This window comes from Pezoporus occidentalis, unplaced genomic scaffold (genome assembly GCF_034315485.1).
Source record: "Pezoporus occidentalis ecotype Australia unplaced genomic scaffold, CSIRO_AGI_Poc_V1 ctg183, whole genome shotgun sequence".
NCBI classification, from domain to species: domain Eukaryota; kingdom Metazoa; phylum Chordata; class Aves; order Psittaciformes; family Psittacidae; genus Pezoporus; species Pezoporus occidentalis.
The window spans coordinates 2,160,763-2,182,889 of record NW_026913673.1 but is presented as its reverse complement, the minus strand read 5'-3'; the positions used below and the strand labels follow the sequence as shown (position 1 = coordinate 2,182,889).

The 22,127-nt window shown below is 44.4% G+C and overlaps 1 protein-coding gene across 2 annotated transcripts; it reads right to left on the bottom strand.

Moving 5' to 3' along the window:
- Nucleotides 1-602: 602 nt before the first annotated feature.
- On the bottom strand, nucleotides 603-20,242 carry YWHAE (tyrosine 3-monooxygenase/tryptophan 5-monooxygenase activation protein epsilon). 2 transcript variants are annotated; one of them, XM_062615754.1, is made up of 7 exons: nucleotides 12,835-12,889; nucleotides 12,404-12,461; nucleotides 10,906-11,105; nucleotides 5,485-5,591; nucleotides 4,752-4,958; nucleotides 4,488-4,624; nucleotides 603-1,008 (listed from the first exon to the last, which is right to left on the bottom strand). In XM_062615754.1, exons 1-7 carry the CDS (start codon nucleotides 12,856-12,858, stop codon nucleotides 956-958), a joined length of 786 nt encoding a protein of 261 aa, XP_062471738.1. In that variant the 5' UTR covers nucleotides 12,859-12,889; the 3' UTR covers nucleotides 603-955. The 2 variants fall into 2 exon arrangements, with proteins under 2 accessions (XP_062471738.1, XP_062471737.1); XM_062615753.1 differs by lacking the exons at nucleotides 12,404-12,461; nucleotides 12,835-12,889 and adding an exon at nucleotides 20,035-20,242.
- Between the last annotated feature and the right edge of the window lie 1,885 nt (nucleotides 20,243-22,127).

Here is a 22,127-nt window from a genome sequence, read left to right as displayed (position 1 = left end):
CAACCACTCCTATTACACGCGCCAAAGCCAAGTCAGTAAAACTAGGAAAGAAAAATCCTCGGCGTGGGTTGGCATTTTTAATTTAGGTTTGTTTTATTTAAGTTTAATGTTAATTCCATGCTGTGTTTCAGTAAGAACAATACAGATTCTGTATCTGTGGCTCCAGTCAGATATCCAGTAGTACAAATTAGCTTCAAGTTACACATACTGAACAAAAGAGGTTGAGAGCGAGCGAAGGGAGATGGGGGACAGGGGAGGGGAGAAAGAAAAAATATTGAACACGCATGCAGGCTTTTCAATGCCACCTTCAATGCTAACCTGCTTGGAGGAAAAGTAAAGAACAGGCAAGAATGAGCAGCCACGGATTGTTGAACTGTTACCAGCACCATGATTCGCAGCAAGGTTCCGAACCCCATTACGATCCGTGTCCCAAAAGCAACCTGGACCTTCGAGCTGAGCAACGCCGGTGGTATAAAATTCACTTGGAAACAGTTAGAAAAGGAAAGGGGAACTGCCAGCACTCCTGGGCTGTGACACATCCCTGCCCTGCGAGGGGGAACGGCCACTCCACCCTGCCCCATCTGGCGGGAGACAATACAGTAATGCTGAGCGAGCCTTGACCTGTTAGTGTCTTAAGGAAACCTCTAAGCTGGCACCAGTAAAATCCACAGAAATTCACTCTTGCCTTTAAGAACTTTGAAATTGTGTAAAAAAAAAAAAAAAAACAACCAAAAAAAAACCCCAAAAAACCAACCAAACCCCAAAACAAAACAAAAATAAACCCCAAAACAAAATAAACCAAAATAAAAATAAAGAAACCCAACAGGGCAGGAACCTAAAATTCTGAGCCCCAATGTAAAAGTCAGATTTGGTGGTTCTCAGAGTGACACTGAGGGTTGTTGTGGGGAAGGGGAAGGGATGGTCAGAGATGGGTTCTCTTGTTGGCCTTTGTGTCTCACTGGTTTTCATCTTCCACATCCTGCAGCGCTTCTTTATTCTGTTCTTCACCTGCAGAGCGGGGTCAGAGGGAGAGGGGCACTTTTAAACACACCGAGGGGGCTCCCTACAGGCACCCAGGTTAACGGCTCCGTGCAGAACACACGCTCGCATCCATGGCACACACACACACACACACACGTCACACGGCCAGGGCTGGAGTGAAGCGTTCCCATGGGAATTCAGCCTCATCCCCACCTCGGTGCGTTTCACACACAGCTGCAGCACAGGCTATTAGAAGACTTTTGTTTTAAGGACAAACAGCAGCAACCCACGGGTCCTGAAAACAGCCTGTGCATGGGATGGATCATCAACAGCCAAGAGAACAGTTGTGGCTCAGCATCCTTCAGTCACAAAATACCTTCCCCAAACCCTTCGTTTCTGTGCCAGAAAGCCCCGAGGACCTCTATTCACTACCTACAGGGATAACGGGTTTAAAACAAGCTTTCTCTACCCAAACCCCCTCAAGTCTCACCCACAGCAACGTCCTGCACTCGATTTTATAAAGAACGCTGATGAGGCATTATTAAAGGTACCAAAAGAAGGCTAAAACCACATCCCTGCTTCAAGTCCAACTTGGAGTCCCAGACCTGTGTTATTAAATGTTCCATGTTCTCTTAAAAACAGAAGGTTTGGACCTACTGACCCAGGCTGCAACACGCAGGGGAATGAAATCTCCCCCTAAAGCCTCTTGTAGTTAAGTGTGGGTTACACTCAGGCTGCCTCCTGCACAGCTCTGCCTGGCTTCTGCTGCGAGAGGGAAGGTTTTACATCCTCCAGCTACTGCCATGCATGAGGAAGTGAATGGATGAGAGAAACTCAAAGTGTTCTCTTTACAGTTACCCATAACCACGCGAGATGGTTTGAGGGCCAGAAAAGCTATCCATTAAAGAGGTTGATATGCATTAAAATCCAACAAGCCTAATGACTTCCAGCGTGTCCAGATTCAGCACAGGACCAGGTACAATACAGGGTGGGCTTCCAGGAACACAAGACATCTGACATTCAACAACAGTAAAGTCTACATTTAGGATTATGAAGCACATCACTTGAGAGGGAAGCAGAGGCCCTAACCCAGGAAGATGGATTAATGGATCTGAGCATGCTCTAGTTGACACACGTAAGCAAATACTCCTGTAACAGGCGATTGTGAAAGTACTTTTCATGCCCAAATATTCTTAATATCCATCCAGGAATGCAGCTCAGTTCCCAAACCAACGTTACTTTGGGCCTTAGTCAAGCACACTGGACCTGGGCAGGGGCAGCAGGTCACAGCTCAGCCCTAGAATGGAGTCAGACACAAGCAGTTCATGAGCAGCAGGAGCGACAAGAGGCAAGCACCGTTAGTGACTGCAGGGAACTGACACTGGAAAGTTCATTCAGCCATGACAGAGACTTACAAAGTAGAGGTTTTAGGAAATGAACACTTGGACTTCCCTTTAGGAATCTATACAGCGGGAAAGAAGGGGAGAACAGGAATCATGAAGGTGACATTACAAGCAATGAAAATAAACTCAACAGCTGGCCTATGACATGGTTAAAAGATACAGGAGATGAGATGAAAGGTGCAGCAGCTGAGGAACACCTCGGTTCAGAGTCCTGCCCTAAACCTACACAACTGAAATCGAGTGTTCAAGGCCAGGCTGGACAAAGCCTTGGGTGAGATGGTTTAGTGTGAGGTGTCCCTGCCCAAGGTCCTTGCCAACCCTCCCTGTTCTATGATTCTATGAAACAGGCAAGGCTGAATGTGAAAGAGAAACCCTTGAGTGTCATCCCCCCCGTACCAGTCTCCTTCCTCAGTGCCACCGTGAACCTTTACAAGCTTCCAAAGTCTCTGCCTCACTTGGCAATACGGAGTTCTGGAAGCACCAGTTTTAAATGCCCTCAGTGCATCAGCATGGTGCGAGGGGTGAGAAAACTTGACACCTGTGTCTGCACATTGTTCACGAGCACCGTGTTCTATGTGAACCCAAAGAACCACACTACAATGCTAAGGCGTTCTGCAGTGGTGTAAGTTTTGTCATCATTCTCCACGAACAGTAACCAGGTGATCTGAAACGCTTCAGGAAGGGCAGAATTATCCATCTGCTTTGCTATGGAGGTCGTTATGAGAAATGTCAATCCAGACTATGCAAAAAGAAACACCCAGAGCCTCTGTAAATAACCCTGGTGAACATCTACACTGTCAGAGATACATGAGACATGGTGGCAGCTCACAGGACGATGTTCTGATGCTGCTCTCTCACAGCAGCAGTCCAGCCTTGTGACTGCACTGAAATGGCACCAGCACACATCCAACACTTGGGATCTATGCAAAGAGCTGGAAGCTCTCGGGTAACTAACCCATCAATCCTACACAAGGCAGGTACTCGGTAAAGACACTCCACAACTGCTTTCAAATGGACACTACACCACTGAAGTACTCCAAAGTAACTCTATGAGGCTATCACCATGCTCCAAGTAACATCTTAAGTATTTAAGACATGTATTTTCTGGGTTAAGCAGTGATGTTTCAAACCTCTGCATCTCTAAGCACCTACTGTACATTAAACAGGACTGACACTTCTTCCCCCTTTCCAAGTTAAAGAAATTCAGCTCTTGCCACTTCTCCCTCCAGGCTGTATTTTAAACACAGGTTTCATTTCTCTATACAGAGATGATGTTTCATTCACTACCAATCATCAGTGGAACTGAAGGCCTAATGCAGAGAACTAAGCGAGTAAAGTTGGCATGTATGTGAAAGTATAAGAGGAAGAACACTTAACAATCTAACTATCAGATACCAGTAAGCAGAAGCAGTGTCCCACCCTCTGGATTCAGTACTTGCTGCAGCAATGGCCCACTTTAGGAGGTATAACCTAGTGGGTTTGGGCAGTGTTAAAGAAAGTCCTTCAAACACCTCAAATAGGAAATGAGATTTCTCCAAGCTGCTTCTACATCACCTCCTCTGGTAACAAAGCATTTTACAAACTCCCTCTCCCCTCTTCCCTTCATACTCAGTAATTCTTCATAAGAAGAAGAAAAGCTATGGGAATTACTGATCTCTGCACCTTTACAGCATCATGGCACTAAATCCTCCGCTAAAATGCCAACAGAAACACTGAGTGACCTGAAAAACAAAGGGCAACGAGATGGGCTGCAGTACTTGCTCCTGCCCTGGCAATTCCCATCTCTCAGAATGACAACCACAGATGACCATGACAAGCCTAAGAAGGAAAAGCTGAATTCAGTGAGGTCACTGCTTTTCGAATAATCACAAACAGCCAGATGGGAGGAAAAGAAAGTTGACATTACTGACACCTCCCTCCTTCAAGTGAGAGGAGCTAATGTCACCCCTATCAACTTAATCCTGTGCTAAGGAAGGACATAAATCCAGGAGGGTCAACTATTAGGAAAGACAGAGGTAAAACACCAACCAATCCACATTTCCATGCTTTCACTTCTGGATAAAGGTCAGGAGAGAGCAGCATTTCAGAGGAGAGTTTACTTACCATCACCCTGCATGTCTGAAGTCCATAGTGTCAGATTATCACGTAACAACTGCATGATAAGTGTAGAGTCCTTATAGCTTTCTTCACTCAGTGTATCCAGTTCTGCAATAGCATCATCGAAAGCTGCTTTTGCCAACCTGTAAGCACAGAGTCAATCGGACTGAACACAGTGCTCAACAGAAACCAGGAGTGCACAAGTTAAACCCGTGCCTCACAACATCTGTGTCTGGTATTCACATCCCCATCTTCCAAATCACCACTTACCTGCAGGCACGATCAGGAGAATTAAGAATTTCATAGTAGAATACAGAGAAGTTGAGCGCAAGTCCTAAGCGGATGGGATGTGTTGGTGGGAGTTCTGTCATTGCAATGTCACTAGCAGCTTTGTAAGCCACCAAGCTATTCTCTGCAGCCTCCTTCCTGTCATTTCCTGTGGCAAACTCAGCCAGATACCTATGGTAGTCCCCCTTCCTGGAAACAGAAGCATTAGGGAGTCAGCAGTGCTTATTTCCCCACTAAATTAACAGTCAAGTTCAGAAACTCCTCTTTATATATTCACACAAAGGACACTGCTGCTGAATTACTGCAATGGTGCGTTAGTACTGGAGTGAATTTGAAACCATCACGCAGGAAAACCAGTTTGGATTCACTTATTTTCTTGTATTGGTACACAAGATCATAGTGTTACCCTTTCCATCATTAATCTGTGTCTCTACAAATGCATCTCATCTAAACTAGCCAAATTTAGGATAGGTATCTATCCTAGAAAGAGGTAATTCAGCTACAGAGGAAAACACTCTGATCATGTCAAGATTTAAACTGTGCTTCAGAAAGCAGAAAAGATGCATCAAACCAGTGACTACAGCACCATACTCCAAGGCCAAGTCCCACCTGATAATACAACTCTGAAGCTGATACTGCATGGCACTGATCAATCTTGCTTTATTTCTGTCTCTAGTTCAGACAGACCAATGTTCTGGCCTCACATGATACTTACATTTTGTAATAGAAAACCTTGGACTCGCCAGTGTTAGCTGCTGGAATGAGGTGTTTGTCCAGTACATCCAGAATGTCACAACAGATTAACTTCAGCTCAGTCTCCACCTAGAAAGGAAAACACACCCAAAATGAAAAGAAGCGGCGAGGTTAGCACGTAAGACTAAGAGCTACTTCAACAGCATCCAAATATCAAAGCAGGCAGCAGCACACAAACCCAAAAGAGGGAAGACAGAAGAACAGTGACATTAGAAGTCAGCTGCTCCACAAGTGCAATAAGCAAAAGAGTTCTGTGTGATCAGCTGGCACAAGAGAGGCAAGGACTGATGTGGGATGAAATGTATAACTGAATAATGGAAAGACATCTCACTAGACAGCGGCATGAAGTTTGTCTCAGGATATGTAATTCCTTCCTGCAAGGCTTGCACAACTCCTAATTCCTTACGGTTTTGCTCCTGGAAGGCTGCGCTCAAAGCAGCACTGGTGAAGGGGATAATTTGAAGGTCATTAATACAAATCAGCTAAGCTCCACTGCACCCTAGAGTTTAAGTGACAACTTCAGAACAAGCTTCCAGTGACTACGTGGGAGGCAAAGCTCTAACAGAAGAGCCTTAAGACAAATATCAGGGAGTATCAGAAGAGAATAAAGATGTGCCACACATAAAGGTCAGATACGAGAGGAAAACAGACTCCAGGAAAGGCAAAAAAGGCAGAGTGCACCAACTCAGAGGTAAAGCAGGAATCATCAACACTGAGATCTGTGGCCAAAGAAAACCCATCTATAAAGAGTTACTTAAAAACAGATGTTGAATGTTAACAGCCAAAGTTGAAAATATGGTCACAGCACCTTCATCTTCCCCTTTAATTTAGAATATAAAGCAAGGTCTATGAGGTTAGGGTTTACCACAGAAAGTTCCACACCTGAAAGCAACGAAACCAAGTATACCCAAACACCCTGTCTTTTGCCATCAACATTGCCAAAAGAAGACTTGCTCTGAGCATCCCATGTCCTTCACAGTAGCAGTGGTTGGTTCACTGGCTCAAGCTACTTTTATGCATGATGAGGCAGAGGGTTTCAAGCAAAGGCATCAATTTAGTTAGAAGAAACTACCCGAAACTGCATGCCCTGGATCACAAGAGCTGCCTTACTTAGTCCATTATCCCTCTGCATCCTCCCACCCCTGCAGTTCTTTCTTTAAGCATTTTTCTTGCCATGTAGTATTTTTATCACCATAGAGCTCTATTAGGGTTTGTTACTGCCACATCTACCCTCAAAAGCTGTTAGAACTACAAATCCAAAATAGATGTTAAGCTGGCACATACATACACAGACTGATTTGTACAAAACTGCTTAGATGTGCAGGAGTTCCTTTAGAGAAATCAATCTACAGCAGATGTCATGTACAATGTCAGAATGCCCTAACGTTCAGAGGAGGAGTTAGATGCTATAAAGTTATGTGACAAATGCTTAAGGAAGTTGCTGAAATATGGTCAACTTGAGAAGAATCTACTTCATATGTTCTTGGGCTACAAAAGCTAGAAAACCTTTGGCCAGCAGTGAGTTCCTGCAAACTTCTTTCCTCTTGATCCTCTTTTTCAATGACTTCTTTTGCAGAGAGATCTTCAGCAAAACTGCAAAGAATTAAATCAGTTTCTAATCCTCTTTTGTTAAATAACCATACATGTACAAACGTCTATTTCAGCCCAGACAGACCTTTTACAGCTTTGCTTAAAGGATCATTCACACAAGTTATCAGAGATCAGCTGCTGTCCAGGGCAAATGTCCTGACCAAGCTTAGTTTGAATATGTTATATATAAATGAAGAACAAAACAAGAAACCCCCACCAAAACCCTAAAAGCTCTTTTACAAGGATCTGTTGTAGACAGAGTGGCTCAATGAGCTCTTCAAAGCAGCAAAGCAGCACAAGAGCCCACACTAAGCTTGTTCAGAGCATTCAGAAACTATAGGTTTAGGGTCTATCACCATTCCAGCTCCAAATGACATAGGGTACTAGAGGCTCTGACCAGCAAGGAAAGACTGCTGACCCCATAGGGGTCCACAGAAGCCCCCATAAGGCACCCTGCTTCTATATTTCAGTGATAGTGCTGGCTTAATCAGATTCCAGACTGGGTTCTTAGCTCTGCAGATACAAAAGCTTGTAAACCACCTGGTGATCTAAAAAAGGAAACTTATTAGAAGCAACCAGGGGAAGGGTAACCTGCGCTAGTTCTTTGACCTGTTTTAGTACGTAGCCCCCAAAATAGCTGCACCTCACAACTGAGATGCACCACGAAACTAGAACGTAGGAAGCAGTTGCTAAAACCTGCAACCTCCCTCCCAGCCCTGCCAAAACAAACAAGCTAACCACCCACATTTATGCCGATTCATACCCTCAACTTTCTAAGTGGGAGGGAAGGAGAAGAGCCTTGCAGCTGCCCCAGAATACAACCCAGAGCACTACGAACACACATACTCATATAGGCCAGTTAAGAGGAAGGTTACTTCTCTTACGGTATTACAGAAGGGATTTGGTTTTACTGGATGAAATGAATTTTGTTACATGCAGACATACACCAAGCTCTTGAGGATGAAGGATGCAGGCCTCTCTGCTCATCTACAAAGATGCAGTCAGATGAGAAAGCCTGGGGCTCTACTTTTGTGTATCCACATGGCCACAGGACCCAGAAAAGCAGCTTGCCTTCAAAGGAAGCAAGAAGTGGAATTTCCCCCCATGGCTATGTATGGGTTTTGCTACATTTATCTTTAGTGGTTTGGGTAAAAGCACAGCCTGGCATCTCCAATCACCTCTCAGTATTGCCTAGTGTATGCCTCAGACAAAACCAGCCCAGCCCTATTCTGACAACACCATCATCCCTCAGAGTTCTGCCCCAGGTTACATTGGACAGTAGCTCAAACGAACTCCAACCATTTAAGAGCCATGTGCTAAGCTGCAATAAATACTGATGTACACCGACACCATCAAATAATTGCTTTCACACAAACTGCACTTCCATTTCAACTTGAGCAGCACTTTATAGCTGAGCACGCTCATACACCCAAGTTCAGGTGGTAGGAGAAGTGTTTTCTGGAGATGTTATTTCCCTCCAACTCCCCAGGGCTTTCAGCTCAGCCTGTCAGTCCCCACACAACTCACTCTGAGAAATGCTGCAAGAGCAGGTATTTGCAGGCAAGGTAAGAACAATAACCTGAACTTTGCTGAGCCTGCACCAGACCTCATCTCTGCAGAGAAGCACCAAGCACGACAACAGGACAGCTGTGTTACCGTTCCAGCAATGACAGTAAGAAGCATCATCCAAACCTTTGCAGTATGCTCACTGCACCCTTACTACTCCCATGCCATCTTGGTAAGCCCATTAACACTCTCTTTACAGCAGCTGCTAACTCATATTAAGTCTCCCAGCAGCTACAAACAGGATCTAATCTTCAGCTGCAGTTGATAGCCTCCTGGAAAACCCAAGCTAGAGCTGACACTGTTCATCTGTCTCTGGTATGGAAAGGCATTAAAGTTCTCCAAAGCACTCTTCCACCTACAGCAACTGTCATAGCTATTCCCTTTAAGGATTTAACAGCTGAAGATACTATTGGCACAACCCTGCATTTCATTTGGCCTTCTCTCTCAATAGGTACTCTCTCCTGCACATCGATCTGTTCGGCATGGCACTTGGTCTCTTCACAAAGAGAGAGATACAGAGCAAAGCCTTTTTTACAGTCCTTTCAAAAACAAGGAAAAAAGTCTTTTCACTATTAAAGGATCTCTGGCAGAAGACAGTAACTGCCTACAAAACCCTGTGCAAAAACAACCCTGGAAGCACAGAGTGTTAAGACAAATTTAAACAATCATCTGATAGCTATTGTCTTATATGTTCTGGTAGGAAGATTTCAGACACCCATCAAGAAATGGTATTTGGGACTCTATGTAACTGGCAGAGCCTCATCCCATCAACATGCCAGCATAAAATTAGAAACCTCACAACTTGAACAATTCCATGGAGCAACAGAAACCCTGTGAGTCAACAGAAAGCAGGCCAGAGCCATTCCCGAGGAAAGATTTGCAAGCCAACATCATTTCCATTGGTGGTATATGAATCAGTGCCAGGTGATATAATAGACTCCACTGTTTCCCTGAGTGAAGAGCTGAACCATGTGGAGGCACTTGTCATGAAATAATGGAGATTAAGAGATGTGCAGAAACGTGGGGGATTTAAACACAGGAGCATGCCTGTGCTGTGCTAAACCATCATCTAAGGAAGGTGGGGCAGGGGGGAACAAAGCTGACTGCTCTTATAGCTGAAGGTTTCATTAGCCCTTCCTGACAAAAGTCAAAGCCTGCTCCAAGCTCTCCATTTTAGGTAAAGCTGCACAGACTGACTAGAGTCAGCATGAAGTTATGTGGATCCATTTTTCTCTACAGAGAGACAAAGAGAAAGAAAACAGCAACACCCTAGAGGTTATTGCACATGCAAGCTTCACAATTAAGATGACCATGGCACCTTAAGGAATATGGGAATGCTTTATCTCAAATGGGTTGCTTTAACTGCTGTCAGTGTAGCTGACCAGTTTAGGACAAGAAGAAACTTAAAATTCTACATATCAAGAATGAGATGCTGTCAGAGAAGCCACACTACCCCAATACTCATTTCAACATAGGCACTGCTGTCTGAGCTCTGCCAATTCAATTATCAAGCCTAACCAGGCAACTATTCTTCTGTGAAGCACTTAGTTCCAAGGGAAGAAGGAAGAAAACAAAGCTAATGTACATGAAATGCACCCATCACAGTGATAAGGAGTCAAAGAAAGCGGCCACTTGGTTTCACATGGCCCAGCTTTGTGCCAAGAACACCACTGAAGATCCTTCCCCACTGGCATTTCAACTAACAGTGTTAATGCCTTGAACTAGGTAAGGCAGAGTACTGCAAAAGCCCCAGGTGTCAAAGTCTGAATGATCCAAAGCGGCTTTCATCAGAGGTAGAAGCTTAACAGCCAAACATACCTTTGACATGGTTAATTTTCAAAACAACATTGGTTGGGGTAAATCAGGTTGGAGGGGAAAGAAAAAGGCCTCCTGAGCACATGCAGCCTCACACTTAAGCAAGGAAGAGAAAGTGCCAGCCTAGTTCAAATGCTTAGCAAATAATAGCTGCACTGAAGGAAAACCCCTCCCTTTCTCCTTCCAGTCTACTGCCCTTGTGAGTGTTTACACAGGAACACCCAACCTCCCCCCCTTCACCAAGTGTTATTTATCCTCCAGAAAAGGAACAAGCTTCATCCTCTCAAGACAGTCACCTTATAACAGGTCACCACACTGCTACCTATCTAGAGCATCAGGAGAGTTATGGCAAGGACAACAACACTGGACCTTAACTAAGTGGCATTATTCTGCAACACCAACTACATCTTACCATTTGCCGATATTCCCGGATCATTTTTAATTTGTCTTCTCCACCTTTGTTTTCTTCTTTCTGTTCAATGCTGCTGATTATTCTCCAGGAAGCTCTTCTGGCGCCAATCACGTTTTTATATGCGACAGAAAGCAGGTTTCTTTCTTCCACTGTCAACTCCACATCCATTCCAGCCACTTTCTTCATTGACTCAACCATTTCTAGGAGGAAAAGGCCAGACAATTATTCTCGGAGCTGAAGCATCTGTCAAACCACTTGATGCAAGCTGTACGTTAATGATAGCTTATGAAAACAGCTTCCCTCCTCCTTTCATACACAGTTCGCCTCACTTTTATGCTGGAGTGTTCCAAACAAATCAATGAAGTATCTGATGTTCTTTTAAATGTATTTGACAAGGGTCCCCCCCAAAAGCCTTTATAGATAGTTTAGGTTTTGGTTTGGGTGGGTTTTCTGGGGGTTGTTAAGAGACAGACTAAAGGATTTAGCAGCAAGCATGCTTTCCACAGCAGATCAGAGTTACCAGTCCAATCCTACAGGAATGCCAGCTCTTCTGAGCGCTTCAGAAAAGGCAACAAATAGTGAGAAAAACATGAACAAATGTAACCTGGCTTTCAGCACAGTGAGAATAAACTGAAGAAGTACAGAAGGCTCCACTGATGTGTCAACTGGAATACAGTCTAACATCCAGATTTGAATAGATGAAGTGTGAGTACCGCCATTAGGAAAGCAACTCAAGGTGCCAAAGGGAACCACCAAATGAGAATTGAGGCACTTAGAGAAGCAACAAAACAGTCATCCTGAGGATACCCAGAGGAACCATATCTACTGAGGCCAAGCAGCTACTTACACTGAAAATTAACACACAAAATATCAAGTATTTGATATTTATAGTTTAAACCTTTTGGAAAGGACTTCTAAACCTCAGGTTAAAACAATTATGACTAAATACAGCTTTCCTCTACTCAAGTGGAAGCAAACGCTTGAACCACTTAAGGAAGGTTATAATCCTTTCATTACCTAACCACAGTATGATTGCTTGTGACATAGAAAAGACAAAAGCATTAAACAGACCCTAACTGAGAGGCTAGGATGAGACACTCAGGAGGCACAGGTTTTGTCCTGCCACACAGTGCTTCAGCTCATTCACCATTTACCTTCCAGCTTCTCAAACTGCTGGGAATCCCACAGATGAAAAGAAGGGCATTAATGAATGAGATTAAGACCCAAGTACACCACCTACTCAACAGGATAACAGTTTCTCAGCTATCTGCCAGGTAGAGGGACACTAGAATGACTACTTAAGTCTGCTAAAAGCATGGTGGTGCACAGGGTGACATAGCCTACTTGCCTCACAGTTCTGTGGCCTATTTATCCTGCCTACTCATCATTCCACCCCCACCATTTGATGTCATTATGTTCTGCTGTGTCATGGCAGCACGAGCAGTGGGAAACTCATGAAACTTAACTGTCATTTTTGTCCTTGGGTGCCAAAACTCACCATCTTCACAGGCATAAGCCACGTCAGCAACAGAAACCGTAGGCTCAGTCTTTTTCTCCTGGCAGGAACAACGTTATCAGTCTCCAACAGGTCTCCACACTCTGTAGTGACTCCATTCTTACCGGGGGGGGGGGATCCCTACCTCCAACAGTAGACTTTGCTTCTCCAAATCACAGATAGTAACAAAAAAAAACTACCAAGGATTTAATAAAACCTTCACAAGCTGTGATTTACCCACTGAGCAGAGCACGTATTACAGATTAGAATCCCACCTATAAACAAGTATCTTGCCCAAAGAGAAAAGATTTATCAGCCTACCTACAAAGCTGTTGCAGAAGAATGTTTCTAGTTTAGCAAAGAGCCAATTTTGACTTAGAATACAAGTATCTGGGCTGGTATTTCAACAAGACAAAGTAATGTTATGCACATACCTTGGTCTTCCACAGTAAAGCCATAATCCAGCCCTGAAAGTTTAAGCCTTTAATCACTCAGCAATACAGTTATGCTGTCCTTTTGCTTTTGTATCTTCTCCAATAGAGAACTAATTCTAACAAAGCCATCTATGCCTGCTAACAGAGCAAGTATTTAAGTTGTAAGTACAGCTTTACCTTTCACCCTGATGTGAAAACCTCAGAGACCATTCAAGACAAAAATGCAAGTCTGAGATTACATTTTAGTAATAAGGATTACTGCAGCAATGACAACTCACTGCACACACAGTCCAGAGATGCTTATGCTGTGTTACGGAAAAACTAGTGTTATGCAGGTTCAGAAAGACAAATACTGTAGAAGTGGTTACCTTCCAGGTTTTTTTCAGATGACTGTGGCTGTCACCTTATTATGCTACTGTCAGAACATACCATCAGCGCAGGAAATCCCCAAAGTATAAGATATGGAAGGGTAAGGGAATATTCTGGAGAATGACACACCCGAGATTTATACTCTTCCCCAGGCATTTGCTGCTGGTTGTTACAAGCAGCATCACAAAAACCAGACATCTGGTCTGATCAGGTTTGTATATGCTAACAAAAAAGGGCATTTAACTAAGACTCAAAGCAATTGCTTAAGATACTACAAAACTACAATAACACCCGTGCTGTTGTTTTTTGTTGTTCCTAAATTCTACTATTATGATTAAGATGCACCTCATTGCAAAGATAAGTGACTCGCCTCCAGCCACTGTGGAGCAACAGTGAAGACATGCATACATAGCTTGGAAAGCACAAAGGATCTGGACAGTGGTCACCACTACGCTGAGTGCTACATAAGAAAGATACTTAAAACAGCCTGGTACGTTGCTTGGGATTGGGTTTTTTTTGTTTGTTTTAATGTGAAAGACAAAAGATTATTCCTTACTTTAAGCTAAAAAGCAATGGGGAATTCTACAAGTATTGAGAAGTGTATGTCTGATAACCATCTGCTAGGGACCAACACACAGAATCTGCACAAAGGGCACAGTAGATAAGGAAACTTCTAGGTAAATCTTTGCAGTATAGGATACAAAACTTAAGCAGGAGTAGACTATACCAAAGGAGCAGCCAGTGTCTACTAAAAGCTGAGTGTGATGCAAGGATATGAACAGAGCAGAAAGGAATCTTCCCACATGTGTTCACCACAGAAGATCATGCACCATAACCACCATTCAGAGAAGACTCAGTACTAGTCTTGTACTTGTTCATTCTTGGAATGAATGAAAGAAGAGCAGTATTAAGTCATAAGAGTTCAAATTAAAGTATTTCATTCTAAACTGTTGGATATAATGTCTTATTTAAGACTCTAATAGCAACAGCAAACACAAAGCAGCTGTAAGACTACACTAATACTCAAGAAGGGTTCCAGGAGACAGTCAAGAGGATCTACAGAACCATTAACTTAATGCTCCCAAGAGGTTAAGCTAATAGGAATTACTGAATAAGTGGGTATATGCATAAACACTATAAGGTAGAGCATGACCTTCTGGAAAAGCAAGTAACACCTCACAAATCTTCTGTGATGCTTTGAATGGGTCAAGCCTATGGACAAGGAAGGATCGATTGACATGGTCTACCTGGATTCCCAAACGCATTTGACAAGGTCCCTCACCCAAGTTTCTCTGAGGAACTCAACTGCCATGAAATAGGAAGGGAAGTCCTCACATGGATAAACACTTGGCTGAAAGACAGGAAACAGGGTATCAATAGAAAACTCAAGTGTTCAGAACTAGAAAGATCACGAGTGGAATCACACAGTGATCCGTGCTGGGAACATGCTAACATCTGTGATCCAGAAAAATGGGAGGAAATATTAAGTACTAACTTAGCAGAAGCAGCAAAGCGCTAAGAAGAAACGCAAGAAGAGCTGAAGAAATGGGGGCAAATGTATTTTCTTCATTAAGTGATGAGTGTATCTGTGAAGATTAACGCCCATAGACTGAGTTTTTCCACAACTGCAGGCTTCCACCCAGCATCAGTGGGCACCATCCTATTCACTGCAACTATCAGCTCCAAATTTAAGCCAAGAAAAGGTAGAGCTCATCATTTCATCCATCAGGAACTCTTCTTCTGAACACAGTGTTACATTACCCACACTGGGTTTTTCTGTTCTCTTAAGAAATCCTGCATTTGGCAAGTGAGATTTAAGAGACAGCTAAACCTGCCAGCAGCTTGAGGGGGAGGCTTTCCCTCTATCCCTATCAATTCTCAGCTTTCACAGCCCAACACTTCTTTTGACCTCTCAACTGGCTGGCTCAGGTCACCAGCTCAGAAACAACTACCCAGAAAACCAACAAATAAGCTTGTAATTTAGGGAACTGAACAGGCTCTAAGAGTCAGACCAGAACCCAAGTTCTAGTCAGAGTAGAGAAAAACAGCCAGGGAAGAGAGGACACCCCTCTTTCAACAGGGGCTTGGCAGATTAGCTCACCCCACTATGCAGCACTGCACCATGGTTCCAAAAGCGTAAAATGAGCACAGCATTTACCCTTTACATTTACCCATTTACAGCATTCCCCATACACTATACAGGTTTGAGATTTTTCTTCAAGGTTTTCATGTGCTTGAAGCATCCCAAGTACAGTCAGTATTAAAAGCAGGGTGCAACTACTGAGGCACTAAAAATTGATAATCCAATCTTAAACTCCCTACCTGCAGCATGTAGTACCAAAACGATCAAGTTTTATACAAGCATGAAAGAACCCAGCAGCTACGTTCCCCCAAGTTAAGACAACCAACAGGCAGAAGAGGGAAAAATACCAAGGAATATCCATCCTGCACAGTGGTTTAGACTATGTTTTACAGAGAAAGCAGCAGATTATCCTAATATTCACTGTATACAGCTGGCACAGCCGAGATATTGCCAACATCTGATTGCATGACTCTGCAATATACAATTCTAGAAAGCATACTCCTACCTTTATGCACTCGGAGAAACAGATGGGCTACTGCTAAATTATCCAAGCAACAGTGGCATTTTCTGAATAATCAATCCTATGGACTATCCCAAGTCTTTCTTGCAACGTGAATGTGATTTCCAAGTCATCACTATTACCTCTTCAAGCTGTGAACATATGCTTTCCTAAGTAAACCAGGGTTTTTCTGGTACCTGTAGCAGAAGATTTAGTTTAAAGCAATACACAGGCAAATCTAAAGACTTGAGTGTATTTCTCAGCCTGATTGAGATCTGCTACCAACTAATCTGCTAATACACTCAAGTGTACTCCAATGTAATGGACACCTACTCAGCTTCTGGACTCCTTGCAGAGAATCAAACCATCTAATTATAGATGTTTGTCTCCTTTGGTTGCTCTTGGTACCTCAGGAGATTCAAGAAGCCAGTTCTAGAAGGCCCTCTCACACAGCTCTTCACGAGAAGTCCATTTTTATGGCCCAGTATGTGAACAATTATCACTTAAAAAAACAATTCCTTCTAACTCCAGTCTAATTGCCTTGCCCATATTTTATCTACCTCTTAGCTTCCTACATTTCTTAGGAATACACAGATTTTTCTGCCTTCTAGCACTTTCACGTCTACCCAATTCTGAGACAAAGAGAGCAGTCATACCCCATGTCACTAGAACAGTAAGACCTTTGACAGACAGGTATAAGTACTAACCATTAACGTGGGGGGAAGGGGAAAAAAAAAAGCCAGGCACAAAACCCAACCTTGATGTTTGACATTAAGTCAAACAACACGAAGTGTGCTTGGTATTTGCTTGAAAGAGACAAGTCCTCTGCAAACAGATATTAATAGGTTCAAATCTCAAATGGAGACCACTGCTGCACACAGTACTGCCTTCATAATAGACACATTTCCCTCATAGATGATTTATAAAGACATTAAGAGTCTGCTATTAACTTGATGTATTGGGAATCAGGAGACCTGTCCAATAGTTTGGGCTTTTTTTCCCTTCTTACCTGTGCCTTGACCTGCTTTTGGGGACAACCAACCTACCCACACTCCTTTCACCTCACCTGAATTATACTCTATGTAAATCTTAAGTCATATACTTCATGACATAGTACAAAACTGCTGTTCAGAGTCTAAGTTCTCATTTACAGTCATAGCTTGCTTCTCTCCTGATTAAAAGATATTACTTAGCTTCCACAATGGAGAAATGGTTTCAACATTCAGCAGCATTCTACAAGAACTAAGATACACTTATTTTTTCTATATAAATGACTCAAATGTAAGATAATGTCCAAAATCAACATAATGTTACCTAGTCCAATTGTTTCTGGGGAAGAAAAAATAGGTTATAGTTAATGTATTATTCTATTAATAATAGCCTTTGAAAGAACAGCACTAAGTGAGATTTCTCACAAAGCTTCCTGTATTCTAAGTAAGCTTCCTGGCATTTTGTGATTTGTCATGACATGCTTAAGCAGATCTGTGAAGATAGTTACCCAAATCTCTTAATATCTCTAGAGATCAGGGCTTAGGTGCTACCTACACCACAAAAGTACCTAGAAAGTTGTCCCCTTAATCTGGGCCAATATACTGAGGACAGCACGGATATAGGATTAACTCCCAACAGGTCCCCAAATACAGCTTCCAAGACTTCACGAATTCTCTAAATGGGTCAGGTAAGTAACACCAAAGAAGCTACAGTCAGATGCCCACCATAAGTGCTGCTATAAATACCACAAACCATACAAAAAAAGCAACCCACCACACACCACCCTTCTGAAGTCATGGGAAGATGGGACAAAACTTAATGCTATCCTGCTACCGAACATGAAATATGGTCATTCCACACTCATACCCAAGTTACACATGAGATCTGTATCCCCATAGACCCGTGGACAGTACTTACCATCACACCATTTTATACAGGTCAATTAATAACTCTTACTCCATGGGCATCTATCTCAAAGACCAAACTGAAGAGCAAAATTAAGACTAACTTATTTCACCATACTGCTTTCCAACAATTTTGTTCAGAGAATTACTGAACAGCTATCTTGGCAGAACTCAGTATTTCACAGAAACAAGAATTATGCCAATAGTTCACTGTTTCACTGAACAAGAATACAGAATTAGATGCTGAAACAGTACCTACAGTACATATTCTTCCAGGCTTTGGATGTAAGAGCCACGGAGATGCATTTAGAACTGGGAGCAGAACTGGAGGGTGCACCTTAAATTTATTTACTCAGCTCGATTCCAACAAACTTTGCAAGTCTAAAAGCCACAGCACTGATTAAGTTTAGTGCTTCTCCTAAACGGTAACAGTCCCGTCACCATTCAGATACAGTACTGCCTAAGAAACGTTTCACATTTGCATCTAGCCACCTTGTTTCACCCATATCCATGATGCTGGTAGAATAGAAAGTCCATTGAGGGAAATGCTGCACCAAGGCAATTCTCTACTAATCAATTTTTATTAGTTGACAGAAGTCTGGTTGGTTTGCACTGCAGGTCTCTACAACGGGGTAGAAGCTGATTATGTCCCAAATAACTGATTTACCACTGACTTAACCCAACACCAGGAAGACAGTCCTGCCTCAAAAACTTCCAAAGGTGATGAATCCTCCAGGATGCTGGCCAAGCAACCAGCCTGGGTTTCCACTCAAACCAAAGCCAACACTTTCAGTTGCACTGACTCATCTGTACCAGGTGGAGAACCCTTTTCTCCCTACCCACCAAACCAAGCCCTGGAATGCTACTGGAATTGGGAGAGGGGATCAGAGGGGGGAAGAAATGAATCTTCTCATCTCACATCCTTTAGGGTAGATAATTAAGACACAGAAAAAAACCCAAATCCTCAGTAAGTCCACACTTACTGTGGACTATGGAACCGCACGTATCCCTCCACACAAGTCAATTATGTTGTACTCCAATATCTGGATTGGGGGTGGGGGTTATTTTTTCTCTTACTTCTTACACTTATTGTGAAGAACTGACTCCTTCCATGTTGTGCAATTCTCAGTTCTACCTCCTTTCCCTACTGGAATGGTCACAGAAGGGAGTCCTGTTTAGGCTCTCCTTTTTTTTGTTACAGTTTCTGCTTTTCTCCCCAAAACACGCCTTGTTCAGGTGTTCTGCAATAGTGTTACTGGGAGCTTTTTAAGCACAACTCTCTAAAAAATATGTCATTTGGCCAGAACTTGGTCAATTTTGTCTATGCTATGAAAATTAGGAACAGCAAGTATCTGGAGTGTCTTCCTACTTCTAAATGAAGTGTAACCTATAAAGGGATTTATTTCACTTTAAATGAGTAAGCATAAGGCCTTAAGGCAAAAGTAACACTCCCCGAAGAGTAATACCATTGAGAAAATTAAAGGCCCTTTCTATTATATGCAAGGGGAACATAGATAATGAAACAGACGTTTTGGGAGCTAGAGACATCATTCAGGGGTACCAGTTCCTCCACTCTGCCACTTTTCAGCCAGATACGATCAGGAATTGCGCCCAAAGTTACAGGGGGAAAAGGATGAAAAGACAAAGGTAGGAAAATAAAGCGATCTGTAATAATGCCTACCACCTAATGAAAGCACACACATTTCCTTTAGGCAATGAAGTATCATGGACTCGATCCCTCCACGCTGAGAGCTCGCTCTCTCTGGGTTTGCCAGGAGCGGCACTATGTCCGACCGACGGCGAAGAGAAAGAAAAGCGCTAACCCCCTCCCTCGGGCACTCCATAGGGCGAGCGAGCCTCTCCCCAGCATCCCCTCCCGAGGGAGCCGGGCACCCACCTTCCGGAGAGCACGGCGCTGGGCGTTGTCTGCGGCGAGCCGACCTGAGCCCCACGCCGCCGCGCTCCGCGAGGCCCGGCCCCACCACAGCCGCCCCAGGCCGCGGCGGTCAGCGGCACGATGAGGGGCAACGAGGTCTCTTTGTCGGGCCCCCCCCCCCGAGGCGGGGGCGGCTCCCCTTCCCCCCCCGGGGCTCGCCCTTCGCGGCCGCCATTTTATTCCCGGCTTCTGCCGCCACCGCCCCCCCGAAGCGGGCCCCGCCCAGGCCCAAGACACCCACTCCTTCAGGGCCCCCATCCCCAGCTCCACCACCCTCTTGGGGCGCTTCTCGTCGCCATTTTGTCTGAGCCCCCCTCCTCCGCCGCCCATACCCCCCCCCCCCCCCCCGCCCAGCCGCCATTTTGTGGCCGCTCCCTCCCTCTCCCCTTGGCCTTGCACGGCCTCGGCCAGCGCTCACCATCGTAGCGCTCGGCCTGCTCAGCCAACTTGGCCTGATAGACGAGGTCCTCCCGATCGTCCATGTCCTGCAGGAGGGGCGGCGCCGGGGATGCACGGGGCGGATGGAAGCCGATGGGTCCGGGGGGCTCAGCAGCTACCAGCTCGCTGCTCTCTGGGCAAATATGGCGGCAGCCCCTCCTCCCGCTGCATCCGGGCACTTCCGCAAGTGCGCGCATGCGTCCTGCGGCCTCCCATGGCAACGGCGGCTCCTTAGCAACGGGCGGGAGGCGGCGGCCGGGGATGGCGGGGACGGAGCCGGAGCCGGAGCCGGAGCCGCCGCTTCCCCGCCCGGCTGTGGCGGAGCCGGAGCCGAGAGGGCGCCGTTGTGCCAGAGGAGGCGGAGGGGCGAGGTGCGGGGCTGCCGATGGCGGGTGGGGCTGGGCCGAGCTGCTCGCAGGGTGCCCGCGGGCCTTGCCTGGCCTGAGGGTGGGCCGCCAGCGCTGGGGCTGAGGGGTGCTCATGGAGGGCGGTGTTTCCCTCAGAGCTCCCGTTCCTCTGAGAGAAAGCGTTTCTGCTGCCCTCAAACGCTGTTTGAATACCTCTGCGTGTGTTTCCGTACAAACCACCGGGTATGCTCCGCACACAATGGGGAATCTAAGCAGTGAAAGGCAGAAGGGCTGATTTGGCAGCTTGCTGCGGTTTCTCCAGGCTGTTTACTCAAGCAAAGTATCACCTCCAGTGCTGTGTCTGACGTGGGACATGGTAATTTCACAGTTTTAAGAGGCTGGGAGGACTGGAAGTTAAAATTGCATTTTTCGCTAGTTCACAGAGTACTTATGAAGAAAAAAAAACGGAGAAAGCTCTGAAATAATTGAGATAACGCCTCAATTTCTGACATCAGAATGGTCTGAGGAAACTCAAAAGAGAATAAAGCATAAATTTCATCTTCAAAGATTTGCTGAGGGTCGCTGGGAATGAAGTCTTGTATCTGTCTTTCCCCAGTGTCTCTGGATGCGCAGGATGAAGACTCGGCCTTCCCGAGGTGTGGAAGCGCACAAAGATCTTGGCAGCCTTTGATAACGCGGCGCAGCGCTGGCACCTCTTGGACACGGCATCGGGTACCCTTTCATTTACTCCATTGTATTGTGCCCACTGAAGCAGGTTCCTGATGGGTTACTGAGGGCACAGACCTAAAGCACCGTTTAAAGCATGTATTTTACAGGCTATTGTTTCCTCATTCATTTTAACACAGTATTTCAGCTGGTGAACAAGAGCTTTAGGGTGTGTAAAATGAACAGAACCTGATGGGTTTCATACAAATAAGTCTAAAACTATAATGGGATTCTTTTTCTATCACTGTTTGCCAACCCACAAAATCAATGGTCTCTTTCCAGGGGATATTTTGGCCCTCTTTTCCTAATCTCAAATCACAACTCCATCAAAGAAAAAACAAAGATATTGGTGTGTCTGGACTAAGGTCAAAAGCAGATGTCAAGAAAAAAAAGCTATTTTCAATGTAGTCAAAATATGATCAAAAAATGATGATTTTGTTAAAATTTGGACTCATTATACATATTTACCTCAGAATTCTTCATTAAATACATGGTACTACTACAAAAGCAGTTCAGGTAGGCACCCAAAAGACCCCAGCAGTATACAGTCACCACGTATTTGCATCAATATGCTAAAAATCATTCTCAAATAGAAAATCACCCCTGCACTTCATAATCTTGACCACAAAAAGTCTATTTTTCAGCAACTGAGGCTGTTTGATGTGGGAACTGTGCCTAATATAAATCAGATTTGCATCAATTTAGGTGCACTTTTCCGTGATCCTCATGTTCAGCAGTTACTCAAGTTGTAGAAACCTCAACAATACGTATAAACGAGGCCACTTTAAGCGTGCTTATTTGGCAAAAGTTGATACACTTGCTAAATGATAACCTATTGTCTAAATACCTTAAATATATTTGGATGCACTTGTTACAGATGGCATGCAAGTATTTGGAAGTTGGTCAGGGATTTGGCAATCACAAGGAATAAACAGTCTAGTGCAGGGGAATGCAGCATCATTTGCTGATGCAATCTGCTTGTCCCTTGCACCCTCAACTT